The sequence below is a fragment of the Ipomoea triloba genome, chromosome 9 (assembly GCF_003576645.1).
Source record: "Ipomoea triloba cultivar NCNSP0323 chromosome 9, ASM357664v1".
In the NCBI taxonomy this organism is placed as follows: Eukaryota; Viridiplantae; Streptophyta; class Magnoliopsida; order Solanales; family Convolvulaceae; genus Ipomoea; species Ipomoea triloba.
In genome coordinates, this window is record NC_044924.1 from 5,759,226 (window position 1) to 5,774,912 (window position 15,687).

At 32.5% G+C, this 15,687-nt stretch overlaps 1 protein-coding gene across 1 annotated transcript; it reads left to right on the plus strand.

The window, feature by feature from the left end:
• The first annotated feature begins 3,776 nt into the window (after nucleotides 1-3,776).
• Nucleotides 3,777-5,823, plus strand: LOC116028416 (tropinone reductase homolog At2g29290-like). The gene is made up of 5 exons (XM_031270131.1): nucleotides 3,777-3,964; nucleotides 4,048-4,255; nucleotides 4,814-5,030; nucleotides 5,118-5,224; nucleotides 5,454-5,823. Exons 1-5 carry the CDS (start codon nucleotides 3,873-3,875, stop codon nucleotides 5,640-5,642), a joined length of 813 nt encoding a protein of 270 aa, XP_031125991.1. The 5' UTR covers nucleotides 3,777-3,872; the 3' UTR covers nucleotides 5,643-5,823.
• The last annotated feature ends 9,864 nt before the right edge of the window (nucleotides 5,824-15,687 follow it).

Consider the following 15,687-nt stretch of genomic DNA (forward strand, 5'->3'; position numbering starts at 1 on the left):
TTATAAATTTTTCTATAATTAATTTGTAAAATTTTCAGTTTCGACCAATTCAAGTATTTTCCGTAAGTTGCAGTCCTAGAGCGATGCTGACCGAAAGCTGAGGAGTTTTAATTTTAGATAAGATATAGACGAAATATATACTCATTTTTCTAATAAAACAGCAGGACTGCAAGATCTTCGTTGATTTTATTAATAAAATAAACTTAATTTTGTCTTTTTGGTTGAGCAGCTTTGCTGATAACTTCTAATACAATTAATGCAAGTCGTCGTCGTCAACGATCTCCCCGATATTCCATTTGATCTACTATCTCATAGTCAAAAATAACAGCAATTTTATATCTTTAGAAGGAATCCAAAAAAAAAAAAAGTTATTAAAGAAAATTATTATATTCACTTCCTGTTTCAATTTTAGTTTCCATTTTTCAGTTAATATGTTATTGCCAAGGACCTTGTGGTCCAGTGGCATCAAACTCTTCCCTTTATACGGGAGGTGGTATACTGACTCTTGTGCTTCAATAGGGGGAGGTGGTGGGTTAGAGCATCAGTGGAGTCAATACTGACTCTTGTGCTTCAATAGGTTGAAAAAGTAGTTATGAATAGATACTGCATTGTAATAGAGTCAGTAGTATTAAAAAAAAAATAGTAATGAAATTCAACGGTCAAATATTCTATGCATCATATTGTAACTCTTGTCGGTAAAATGACCACGAGAGGTAAACCAATATAGATTGCTCATAGCTTATCAGTTGAAATTTTAAAAAAATCAATAAACAATTTTCACATAAAGTCAAATTTAAAACTTTGTGATTACACAAATTATCTAACCAACTTGTTGAGATTGTCCAATCCTATTTTACAGATAACATCATATAAATAACTATAAAATAAAAATTTTTCGAAAACACGCAGACAATGATGTCATCCTATGCGAAATGATTTCGTCGCACAATTTACGGCTTCAAATATTGAATCATTTCACTGGATTTCATATAATGGAGATTACTATGTATGGAGTAATTAAGAAGGTAATATTAACGTACTATTAAAAGGATTATTTAAATTGGACATGAGTAAAACACATCACCTGAATGTCTATTTCAGGCCGGCTACTGGTCAAAAGATGTCTAAGGTACAACTTGGATGAAATTTTATTCATTTGGATATTGGATAAAGATTAAAAACAAGCTAAGAAAGAACAATTTAAAAAAAAACCCTTTTATATTTGGATATTGGAATGTTCAATGATGGATTCCTTAGCTCCCCCAAACTTCTTGGATTCCTTAAACATGACTCCGCTTTGTTTGATCAAGTCCAACTCTATATATATATAAAAGATAAATTTGATTGAGTTTACTCTCTTGATCAAACTAGTCTAGCAAAATCTTTTTAATACGATTTATCTTTCATGTGTGGTTGGTGAGATATTACATATGAGTGAGATTTACTATGTGATAGTATTTGTAAGTTTCTCTCGCTATCTTAAAAAAAAAAAAAAGATTTGAATTTTGTATATGTCTATGACTTGATCATTAATTATTTTGCCTGAGTGAATCAATTAAATGTCTTATATTACAACTCAAAAGATTGTAAAAATTGACTATGATTCTAAAAATAATTAAAATTGTATAAAACAAGGGAGATAAAACATGACTTTACTTCAAATAGTTGCCATACTCTAAAAGAAAAAAAGAAAAAAAAAAGGATAGAGAAGGGAAAATTTATATCATTATATGATGAACCAATACATTTTTTATTCTCTTCATTATTTTCACGCGGTGTATATTACTATGTTACCTAAAATGTGGTCATTACACATTACACCACTACTACTACTAATAATAATAATAAAAATAAAAATAATAAAAATAATAATATCTGAACTTATAGTGCAAGTTGATGTTAAAGATCTTGAATTATGCATTTCTACCAAGGAAAATTATCATATTCTAGAAGGTCATAAAGTAAAAGATGATAAGAATTTTAAGGTGAATCTAAAACGCACAAATTTTATATTATGGTCCATGCTCTGATTCTTTTCCAATCATAGTCGAATTACAAACTCCTCAATTATCAAATATATGTATATAGATTATTCATTGAAAATATATAGTTAATAAATTTTTTGGCACATCAAAATTCAAAGAGAATAAAATGTCAATAATCCAAATGCAAAAAGTCTATCTAAGTTTAAAAGATAAACCTCACTAAATCTCCACCAGTGAGTTAGTGTTTCTTCCACTGTTGCAAAAATTCCCCGCTTAGACTGCTTAGGTACCGCCTAGGCGCTAAACGTCCCTAAACTAAGGCGAATTGCTCCTTAGGCGTATGCTTAGGTGGCCAGTCGCCTAACACCTAACCTGGCCGATTGGGTTGAGTTGGCGGCCGACTCGGCCAAATTTGGCCGAGTTAACTCGCCCAACTCGGCAGAGTTAGCCGAGTTAACTCAAGTGAGTCGACCTGATATATGATCAAATCTTGATCGTTGTATTGGAAAAGTAGTTCAACCTCTTATTGGAGGGGAGAGGAGTAGGTAGAGAGATAGTGGCTCTTTGTAAACACCCGTTATTGGTAATCTCACCTAAAGGGTTAATGAGTTACTGAGACATCATAATTTAATACATTCACATTTTCTGTAGAACTAGGGTGTAGAGACTTATGTCACTCTAGGACAAGAGATTTCACTTTTATGAATTAAGATTTGTTCGACAATGATAATTATATTTTTTTAATATTAATTAGCAGTCAGTAGTCAATGCTATCAAATCCGTCTATTGGGCAATCATAAAATATGATTTTAAAAGAGGGAAAAACGCTCCATAATTCAAAATGCAAATACTAATATCATCTTGACCTGTTCAAATTCTAGAAAGGGGAGAACTAATAAATTAGTATTTAAAAAAAAAAAACTAAACTAAAATTTGACCATTAGCAATTGTTGATTTCTATGAAACTCTCTACGATTAACCTCATTCCAACAATTTTGGTGCTTTCAACTTTCAAGGTGAGGTGACATGAAAGCTTACAAATTTTGCAAGATTTCAAACTCATTGCTTTTGGTGCCAAATGACAGCTTGCAAGATTTCGAACTCCTCCCAAAATTCTTCTCCACTAGAGCTCACTTAACACATGAGCTACCCCATTGAGTTATATTATTGTTGTTGTTATTATATATTGAAAAATATATGAATTTAGGGTGTGTTTGGTTGGTGGTTTAGGACTAAGGAATGTGTATGAAAGTGATTGCTTGTGTTTGGTTGATAGGTTTTGTGAATGCTACTATGGGTTTGAAATATCCCATTAATGAGAAAACACATACCCTTATTAAATAAGGGTTTCATCTCCCTTCCTCCTTTCTTCCTCAACTATTAATAATCATTCCCATTCCAACCAACTACCAAACATGCTAAATACTTTCACCAAAACCCATTACCATTACCAAGTATTTGATACCATTCCGATTCTGATTCCCATGTACGAACCAAACGCACCCTTATTATATTATGATGTAAAAGTGAAACCGTTAAAGGAATTACAAATTTAATGATTGAAGGTATAATATAATTTTGAAAGTGAGAAAATATTACAATAAGAATAGTCTAATCCATAATGTTATTAGTCACCTCAAACTCCATTGACTTCCACCCAATTGCAATTCGTAGATCACAAGTCTCACGCTGTTCCTTAGTGGAAAATGCTATATATTTTTATTAGTATTTTATATTTCATATGACGGGGAATTATACTCTTAAAAAAATTGGGCTATAAATGCGAGGTATCCTTGTACCAATCTCCCAAACAAGAGCAGTACAGTAGCATCCTACTCTCACTATATTCTACTTAAGAACAAACACAATTTGTACAGAAGGTGAGACATGGCCGGGGAAGGAGAGCAGAGCAACCGGAACTCAAGATGGTCTCTTCAGGGGAAGACGGCTCTGGTTTCCGGCGGAACCAGAGGCATAGGGTGAGTCAACTCTAAACCCAACTCGATCAGATTTTAGGGAAAGAATTATATAACCAAATCTCTTTACAAAATCATTAATTCAGGGCTGCTATAGTGGAGGAACTGGCCGGATTCGGAGCCGCAGTCCACACGTGCTCCCGGAATCAGACGGAGCTCGACGAAAAGGTCCGGGAATGGCAGGCAAAAGGCTTCAAAGTCACCGGCTCCGTTTGCGACCTGTCGTCCAAGGAACAGAGGGTGGAGCTCATCGAAACCGTCTCCTCTGTCTTCAATGGCAAGCTTAACATCCTTGTAAGTTCATGGGAATGGATTCAAGCTAAGATCCCCCTTTCTCGGCTTTCTTTTTCTTGGTTTTGGAATCGAGATTACTGTTTGATTAGGAATTATACATCATGGGGTGACCAGATTTTCAAACATCATCATTAGTGGAAGATAATAATTACATTCATGGAGAAACAGGGGAAATAACGAATAGGAAAAAAAAAAAAAAAGTAGCTGGAATAGTGTGAACAAGGATAAAGCATTGAAAATGACGGAATCTTTATCTGCCGGCAGATAGAATCCTTATTTAGCGAGTAATTAAGCAAAAAAAAAAAATGAGAGAAGTCATACTAGGGGGGCCACTCCAAAATTGGACACGGAAAGAAAAAACAACCTGCGGGAAATGCGTACTACCTAGGAGGCTAGGACCATCAATCTCACTTTACATACCCCAATCAAACAGCCCAATTTGTTGGGTTTTACCTACACAACTCTTGTATCAATCAAGCAACATGTTCGTGATTGATGCATACTCTATCAATATCTTTATCACTATAAGATTAATTGTAACTCGTTTTTATTTGTTAGGTGAACAACGCTGCAATCAGTAAGATGAGGAAAGCGAACGACTACAATCCCGAAGAATTTTCAAACATTATTCAAACAAATTTGGAGTCACCATACCATGTGGCACAACTGTGTTACCCCCTCCTGAAGGCATCTGGAGACGCAAGCATTGTTTTCATCTCCTCTATGGCTGGCGCCACTGCATTGCCTGCCCTCTCCATTTATGGAAGCTCTAAAGGTAAAACAAATAATTCTGGAGGTCTATTTAAGCTCAGCTCGAGTAAACTGTAAAATACAGATCAGACTAATATTATAAATATTTCAGCTGCTATAAACCAGTTGACCAAGAATCTGGCTTGTGAATGGGCAAAGGATGGCATCCGGGTCAACACAGTTTCACCCTGGGCCGTCAGAACCACAATCATGAAGCCTGTAAGACTCCTCTGCTCTTAAAAGCAAAAAATTAATTTCGTATCATCTGCTACATATATGTTAAGAAAATAAGAGATAAAATATGAGTTTATAAGGTTATGGGTTAGACTAGCTAGATTCAATCTTAGTGTGGTTTGGTCCATGTGCATTCTCGCCCAATTGAGTGGCCCTTGCCCAATATTAAATTATAACATAAATCAAAATATATAAATTTGGTATTAATTTGCAGGAAGACATTGATCCAGCAATCCAGGCAATGTTTGGTCCAATTATGATGAGAACTCCAGTGAAGCCGTTGGCAGAAGCCGATGAGATATCGCCGTTGGTGGCATTTTTTTGCCTACCGGGTGCTTCTCACATCACCGGCCAGATTGTCCAAATTGATGGAGGCTACACCGCCGGTGGCTTCCATTTCTAGATACTACCATTTACTAATCCTTATTTGTATTTTCCTTCCTAATAAGTTTAATAGCAATAATGAAGGGTTGTCGCGATTTAAAATTTTGTATTTCATCTTGTAATCTGATATTAATATAAAGATATATGTTGTTGCATTAATATTATATTGGTCAATGAATTACATTTTTGTGGTGTCAAAAGGGTGTATTATATTTGCTTTTCTTGAATTTAGTCCTTATCTTTATCAATCAATTTTTTGCACCCCATTATATTTAAGGCTGAATTATTAATACAAATTAAATAATGCTAAGTAAGGTATGCATGCATGGTTCTAAGTAATTGGTGGAACATATTGCAATCTCATAAGTCATAAATATACAAATTCAAGGGTATTTATTATATCAGGTCATCATACTTAAATTAAATGATCAATATCACTTATTTAATAACAAATTGTTCTAAAATTACAAAATTTTCTCTTTTATCAAAAGGAAGGAACACCCCATGAACAAATCATATATGACATGCATGCATGATACACGCCTAGGTTAAGGGATACCTAGTTAGTTATACAACATAAGTTTATAAAAAACTGCAAGAAGAGAATGACCAATCACACGAAACTCATTAGCAAACTGTGAATGCTTTAACAAGCATATCTACTAGCTCTTTATAACATGCTCAATATGAATATAATATTACTACGTCATCTAAATATCTGTATACACATCTCCACCATATATTGGTCATAGGACCTCTCAAAACATCACCTATTGTAAGTCATTTCACTATCATAATTGAGTCGCATTCAACTATAACACTACAAAATCTTCTATCACATATTCACATCACAATTACTCATATTATAGGATTTATAGGTGAATCTTGCCAACCACGAACCAATCACATCTCTCAACTAACCCCCACATCCCATTGAATTCTTATTTTAAAACAAGTATCGATCATAATTCATTTTCACCCATATTTTTTTTATATATTTAATATACGGCATTTCTATATGTAGTATTATTATAAGGAAATATGGAATCCATTAGTGCACAAGAATATTGGTATACTTACTAGTTACTACTATCTTTTTTATGTATGCCCAAAAAACCAAAGCACTTAAAATAAATGCAATAAAAACTGCATGCATCATAAAGTCATTTGTTAATTGATGTATACCCTCTCATTAAAAGTCGAAATTAATCCAAACAAAGATTACTATACTGTTTTTTATCTACCGAAAGCATTGGCTTACGTTCGTAGTGACAAACGTTGCTTGAATCCTGTCGCTAAAAGAGCATCAAAGCATATTTTTAGGGTTCAAAAAACTGAAAAAGCACTCATATTTAGAGCCTTGTTGGTATGGCATGCTCCATTTTTAATTTATTTTTCGATCACCTAAATCACATGGCCCAAGATGAGCTTTCTTGCTTTTGCCTTTACTTATAGTCTTAGGGCCCAATAAATTACTGTCGCTGATTTTGTATTCTCGATTTTGAATTAATTTAACCATGAAAAACAAATAAGTACTCATCACACAATAATGATTTAATGGTTGAGGTGTTACACTTTAGATTTATTTTCAGCGATAGGGTAAGAGTTGTATCATAAATAAGTTGGACTTAGACTCACTAAATTAGGTTGAGGTTGGAGTTGGGCGTGTGGAAATGTATAATTAGGTGTGAGTCTTAATGTTGGACATACTTACTTTTTTTAGAATATAGTCCGATAAAATTGAAAAAATTGAGTAATAAAAAGAATAACCAAACAAACAAATAAGTGATAAATTTCTAGTAAAGTAGGAAGTAATAGACAATGTGGCGAACTAGTTGTCCGGAGTGTCTGTTAAGAATGGTACAGGTGCACATTGTTCAATGCTTTTAACCACTTTTGCCGCTGAAGCCATTTTGGTTTCACATTATGTCGTGTGACATAAACTGACAAAGAGTAAAAAAGTATGTAAAATAAGATAATACACAACCACATATAGTCATATTCAACCAATTATGTTTCTTCCATTTAAATTAATGAGTAATGTTACTTACTCCTTCAAAATTTTTTCCTCCTTACGTGATATTTTCTAATTAGACAAGTAATTTTATTTTTAATTAATAGTAGGATCACTTAATTCATGGACAAACAATAATTATTAACCACATCATGAGAAAAATATTAGGGATAAATTAAAATTTAGAGGAATAAATAGCATTTTTCTAAATTAAAACCTTATCCATAAGAGTGCAAATTAAATGACACAATTTTCTTAAAATTTAATTCGAAATCTTGGGTTCAAATAATAGTGATATAATAACTATCTTAAAATGATGAATTCATGAGAAAATATTGTCACTCTATAAGATCCTAGGCTCCGATATATGTTTTTTGTTTCATTGTATAAAAAAAGTTTATTCTTTAAGTCAATTTTACCAAATATCTCATAATCAGTCCAAATGTATATGTGCACGGACACATATCAATTGTTATGCCGTGGACCCAGGTCCACCTTGCAAGGTGGACCTGGGTCTAAATTCATATACACTATATACTCTACATTCACATACACTGTACTTTACATTCACACTTTGTAAACTCCACATTCACATACATTATACTCTACATTCACACTTTGTAAACTCCACATTCACACATTATAGTATTATATGATACTCTACATTCACACTTTGTAAACTCCACATTCACACATTACAAGATTATATGTTTAGTAACTATATTACCACTGTTATGCATTCACACATTCAAAACTCTATATTCACAGGTCATATACTCTATATTCACAACTTGAGAACTTCACATTCACACATTACAGGGCTACAAGTTGCTAGAACTTTTAATTCTATTACAGATTCACACATGCATAACTCTACATTCACGATTTCTATACTCTATATTCACAATTTGAAACCTCCACATTCACACATTTCTGGACAACTCTACATTCACACAATCATAAATGTACATTCACGATTCCTATACTCTACATTCACACTTTGAANCACACAATAATGATTTAATGGTTGAGGTGTTACACTTTAGATTTATTTTCAGCGATAGGGTAAGAGTTGTATCATAAATAAGTTGGACTTAGACTCACTAAATTAGGTTGAGGTTGGAGTTGGGCGTGTGGAAATGTATAATTAGGTGTGAGTCTTAATGTTGGACATACTTACTTTTTTTAGAATATAGTCCGATAAAATTGAAAAAATTGAGTAATAAAAAGAATAACCAAACAAACAAATAAGTGATAAATTTCTAGTAAAGTAGGAAGTAATAGACAATGTGGCGAACTAGTTGTCCGGAGTGTCTGTTAAGAATGGTACAGGTGCACATTGTTCAATGCTTTTAACCACTTTTGCCGCTGAAGCCATTTTGGTTTCACATTATGTCGTGTGACATAAACTGACAAAGAGTAAAAAAGTATGTAAAATAAGATAATACACAACCACATATAGTCATATTCAACCAATTATGTTTCTTCCATTTAAATTAATGAGTAATGTTACTTACTCCTTCAAAATTTTTTCCTCCTTACGTGATATTTTCTAATTAGACAAGTAATTTTATTTTTAATTAATAGTAGGATCACTTAATTCATGGACAAACAATAATTATTAACCACATCATGAGAAAAATATTAGGGATAAATTAAAATTTAGAGGAATAAATAGCATTTTTCTAAATTAAAACCTTATCCATAAGAGTGCAAATTAAATGACACAATTTTCTTAAAATTTAATTCGAAATCTTGGGTTCAAATAATAGTGATATAATAACTATCTTAAAATGATGAATTCATGAGAAAATATTGTCACTCTATAAGATCCTAGGCTCCGATATATGTTTTTTGTTTCATTGTATAAAAAAAGTTTATTCTTTAAGTCAATTTTACCAAATATCTCATAATCAGTCCAAATGTATATGTGCACGGACACATATCAATTGTTATGCCGTGGACCCAGGTCCACCTTGCAAGGTGGACCTGGGTCTAAATTCATATACACTATATACTCTACATTCACATACACTGTACTTTACATTCACACTTTGTAAACTCCACATTCACATACATTATACTCTACATTCACACTTTGTAAACTCCACATTCACACATTATAGTATTATATGATACTCTACATTCACACTTTGTAAACTCCACATTCACACATTACAAGATTATATGTTTAGTAACTATATTACCACTGTTATGCATTCACACATTCAAAACTCTATATTCACAGGTCATATACTCTATATTCACAACTTGAGAACTTCACATTCACACATTACAGGGCTACAAGTTGCTAGAACTTTTAATTCTATTACAGATTCACACATGCATAACTCTACATTCACGATTTCTATACTCTATATTCACAATTTGAAACCTCCACATTCACACATTTCTGGACAACTCTACATTCACACAATCATAAATGTACATTCACGATTCCTATACTCTACATTCACACTCATAAATGTACATTCACGATTCCTATACTCTACATTCACACTTTGAAACCTCTACATTCAATTCCTATACTCTACATTCACACTTTGAAACCTCTACATTCATACATTTTTAGACAACTCTATATTTAGCAATATGTTTACTAATTTAAAAAAAAAAAAAGAGACAAAAAATGACGTAGTTTCGGACCCAGATCCACCTTGCAAGGTGGACCTGGGTCCACAGCATAATTTGCCGATACACATAGACACACATATATTTGTTTATTTAAACACAAATTTTTTGACAAACCCAAATAAAAAAATAAAATAAAATAAAATAAAAATTGCCCATCTTCTTATCTATGTTTTGGGCAGGGACGACGTGGATCTAGCCCAACATCAGTGGAAAACTTGAGACAACATATTTAAACAATAAATTATAGGTGGATTACACCTGCAGCCGAGAGGTCGTGGGTTCGAACCTCAAGCCCTTGAGTTTGTGCCGGTCAGCTATGGGTAACCTAGGCTGATTTACCTCCTTGTGGCTCTTTGCCGGCTAGGGTCACAGGGCGAGGGCTTTACCCACATACTCACATAGTGAGGAGTGGGGTTTACCTCGTTAATAAATAAATAAATTATAGGTGGATTAGCCCAGAAAAGATATGTTGCAGATATTAAGGCAAAGCCCAAACTATACTATTCCTGGTACAAATTGCTCTAACATTACAAAATTATATATCTCTTTTAATCGAAAGGAAGGGAACAGTCAATCGATATATCATGGACCAGGATCAACAACACTGCGGACAATGATCCAATACACAGAATTTAACTTTATAATGTACAAAATTTATGTTCATAATACACATACACATAAACATAATATAATGAACATGAATTCGGTGCATTATAAATATTATATAAATGAACAAATCATATGAACATGCATGCATTGCATGATACAGGCCTAGTTTGCCCATCTTCTTATCAATGTTTAGGGCGGGGACCTAGTCCTAGCCCAACATAAGTGGAAAACTTGATACAACATATTTTAAAAATAAATTATAGGTGGATTAGCCCAGCAAAGATATGTTGTAGATATTAAGGTAAAACCCAAATACATAGACTTTAAGGCTTATAGAGTTGTGTGGACCAGACTTTCAAATAATATATATTTAATATATAAATAATATATTTTTAATATATTAAAAATGTACATTGTATTCAAGAAAAGTATATTATTATATTAAAAGTATATTATTTTATATAATGTACAACTAGTACATATATAAATAATATATTTTTAGTATATTAAAAATATACTTTTTATTATGATTCACACAACATTGTGTATACCATAAACTGCCCATAAACTTAAAAATGATGTCCTAAATCTCAGGTGGCTTACAAATGGACTGATGTAGCAATACACCAACAAGGCAACAAACACGTTGAACGTAAAATCATCCTATCATCTGTCTTTAAAATTATCCTTATATTATATTGGAGTGTTTAGCAATTACAAGTTAAAGAGTTAATTCCAGGATTGGTCCTCCGACTATCGTGATTTTTCACAATTGGATCTCGACTTTTAATTTGGACAATTTAGACCCTTGACTATCAAAATGTTTTCAATGTTGGTCATTCCGTCACAAGCTGGTTAAGTGGACGTCAAATTGAGGGGTAAAATAGTCTTTTAATATACTTTGTGTATAATACATCTGTCTTATACGTAATATACTGCTATCCTTCCTCAAAATACCTTTCTTTCATCCTCAAAAGGCCCAAAATCTCAAAACTCATCTTAGGGTTTGATAATTTCAAAGGATTTTTACGGTTTCTCAGTATAATAATTTTGGAAATCGACAGCAAAGGGTGAGTTCCGCTTCAAGCTCACCATGATTTCGTCACCGAAACCTCTGTTTTCTCTCCTCGTGTTCGCCCTTCTCATTGTCGTTTTTTGTTTGTTCACATCTGTCTTGGTAGAGTCAAGCAAATTCCGCTCCTATTGCCATCGGATGAGGACGATAGTGGCGTCTGCCCCATGCTGGATCCCTCGACTTCCTGCCCAATCAAGTGTTTCCGGCCTAACTCGGTTTGCGGCGTTGATGGCGTGACTTACTGGTGCGATTGGGGTTTTGCGATGTGGGGAATGGTGGATCAAGTCAAGCTCTATTGCTGGTTCATATTATTTGGCTCATTTTACTAGGGATTTTCGTGCTATTTGGGTACCCTTGATTCTTTCTTTGGCTTCTCAAATTCATTGCTTTTCCACTGTGTTTCAGATGTGTGGTTAGACTTACAGAGTTACAGCTTTAATTCATATGTATATGTCTCTTCTTCTATTCATTGTAATTTACACCTTCAGACTGATGTTTTTACCTTAATTGTTCAATGACCTTCTACGTTCAAGTACATAAATCAAAATTTATACTGTAATTAAATGCAGTGCCCATGCCAAATCTAACAACTCAAAGGCTCTTTCTTTTAATGTTTTGCATTGTGATTTGTAAAATCAAAATCTATCTTTATGCAGAAAGATATTTCATTCTATCGCAGAGAGGAGAACGATGAAGTATTATACTCAGAACATGTTATAAGACCGTTTTACCCCTAAATTTGACGTTCACTTAACCAATTTATGACGAAAGGACCAACATTGGAAACATTTTGATAGTCAAGTGTCTAAATTGTCCAAATTAAAAGTCAAGGTCTAATTGTGGAAAATCACGATAGTCGGAGGACCAATGCTGGAATTAACTCCAAGTTAAATGATACTCATAGAGTCATAGTTGATAGTTGACGGCATTAGTTGTTTTAACTCGCAGGTAGTATTACTATTTTGTTGGAAAATATTTGGTAAATTAATTTTTTATTATCTGTAAATAATATATAAATGAGTTAAAAACACATGAATCTCTATTATTTTATTTATTGAATTATAACTTAAATTATTTTTTTAAATATGAATTTTTAAATAAGTAGTTTTTATTATTATTTACCATTGTTGTTGTTGTTGTTTATTAATTTAACTATATATTCTTTTGTTTTTAATAATAACTAGTATTGCACCCGTGCGATGCACGGCCTTTAGTAGTTGTTGATTTTGAACGATAATAATTGTCTAATAAATTGGAAAAAAAAGGAAAATAACATATTATAGTACTCGTTGAAAAAGATTATGGCTTCATTATATATTGAATGGAAAATAGAATTACAAATTATTGAAAATTTCATTGTAAACCACATTTTGTGTATAGTTGACTAAGCCCTTGGTTTCATCAGCAATTAAGACTTTGAGTCCATCCGGATTACTAACACTGGAAACTGCAACATACAACTGACCATGGTTGAATACTGGTTTCTTCAATAGTAAACCTACTACTGACAATGTTTGTCCCTGGCTTTTGTTTATTGTCATTGCATAGGACAACATCACCGGGAACTGCTTCCTTTGAAATTTGAACGGAAGTCTTTAATATTTTCATCCAAAGCATTGTTAAATTAAATACTATATATATAATGACTTCACGAATGCATTGTTTTCATCCAAAGCATCTTTAATATTTTGAACAATATCAAGATGCAATCTGTTGGTAGTATCATTGTCCCTACATAAATAACAATGCAGGAAACCATATTGAAATAATTTGGTATATAGGAAAATATTAGGGCATAAGAATACTTAAATTAAATACTATATATAAAAATAGTTCTAAATTACCCGACTGCATTCAATCGATTGGAATCTTCATTCTGAGTGTCGTAAATATACAACTGGGCAAATTTCGGCCTTTGGCCTTGTTGTGGCAGCAAACTCCCCATTAAATGGAAATTTTGACCATGCAATCTAAAGACAGGCGGGCTTGTGCCAACATTGACTGTTCTATCGATCTTTCCTCCCATTGATGTAAAGCAAAACATATTATTATAAGACCTAATATTCTCCAGAAAATGTTTACTTCGACCATCTTGATTGAAAAACAAACGAAAAATCTGAGGAGGTGGAGTTGTAGGCCTTGGTAATTGAATTTTTCCATGAGTACAACAAAGTGAGAACTTAGGGTTCTTAGTACCAACTGATTTGTTCACTCGTTCTTCCAACCAAAACAGCGCTCCACAATGAGGACATAAATATGTGGGATCAGCAAAATCCAAATATTCACCTACATAAGTTTAAATAATTAGAAAATTGGCTAATAATTATAAAAAAATTTATCAACTATACCATTTGTTAAAGATGCAAGGGATTGTTGATTTAAAACAGCATCGTCAAAATCTTCCATTAAACAACGGTTCATTGAGGATGATGCTTCTACAAATGTCGTATCTGTATATATAGGAATGGATTTAGAATCAAAAAGCAAAATAAATTAATATGAAGACAAAGAAATTTTGAACTAAAGTTTAAAGTTAATAAAAAAAAAATAAAGACTGACCTTGTGTTACTTGACTTCTGGGCGTGTTGAGAAATAATACATTGTTGGTCAACGTCACGTCAGGAGTGTTATCAGTCAAACTAACATGACATGATTTTTGTGGCACAAAATGACATTTCCGACCATCTTCATTTTCTAAGTTATAACATGATAAGAAACAAAGTTGATTAAAAGACTATAAAATAGTGTAACCAAATTTATAACATTATGCCAAAATAAATAAACAGTTAAAACATTTTAAAGCGTAATAGTAATTAAAAATAAGATATATAAACAACCAATTTGTATTAAAAAAGTAAGGAGAGCATATGTTTTTGCGAAAACTAATTAGAAAGAACAAATAAATATAATTAAAGAAACTATTCTAATCACGGGAGAAATACCTTTGTGGTTGGGTTTTGCTTTTCTTTTATTGCCTATAATCACACATGACTCCGTTATTTTAGTCAGGTGATTATCTGTTTTCAAATAGGAAACAATTGCAGCAAACGAAATTTAGAACAAATTTGAGAAATAGACAAACAGGTAATTAAAAATGGTTGAATTAAATAAAAAATAAAGACTGACCTTGTGTCAGTTGACTTCTGGGCGTGTTGAGAAATAATCCATTGTTGTTCACCGTCACGTCAGGAGTGTTACCAGTCAAACTAAAATGACATAATTTTTGTGGCACAAAAAGAGATTTCCGACCATCTTCATTTTCTAAGTTATAACATGATAAGAAACAAAGTTGATTAAAAGAATATAAAATACTGTAACCAAATTCATAACATTATACCAAAATAAATTAACAGTTAAAACATTATTATGCGTAATAGTAATTAAAAAAAAGATATATAAACAACTAATTTCGCTTAAAAAAGTAAAGAGAGCATACATTTTAGATAAAAGTATTTAGAAAAAATAAATATAATTACAGAAACATGGCATGACAAATGACAAATACCTTGGTGGATGGCTTTTGCTCTTCTTTTATTGCCTATAACCACACATGACTCCGTTATTTTGGTCAGGTGATTATCTGTTTGAAAAATGAAAACAAATGTAGGCAAACAATTTAAGAACTAAATTTTTAGATGGACCATAGGGTAATTAAAAATATAGGAATTACACATATAATAAATGTTGACCTTGTGTTAGTTGACTTGTTGG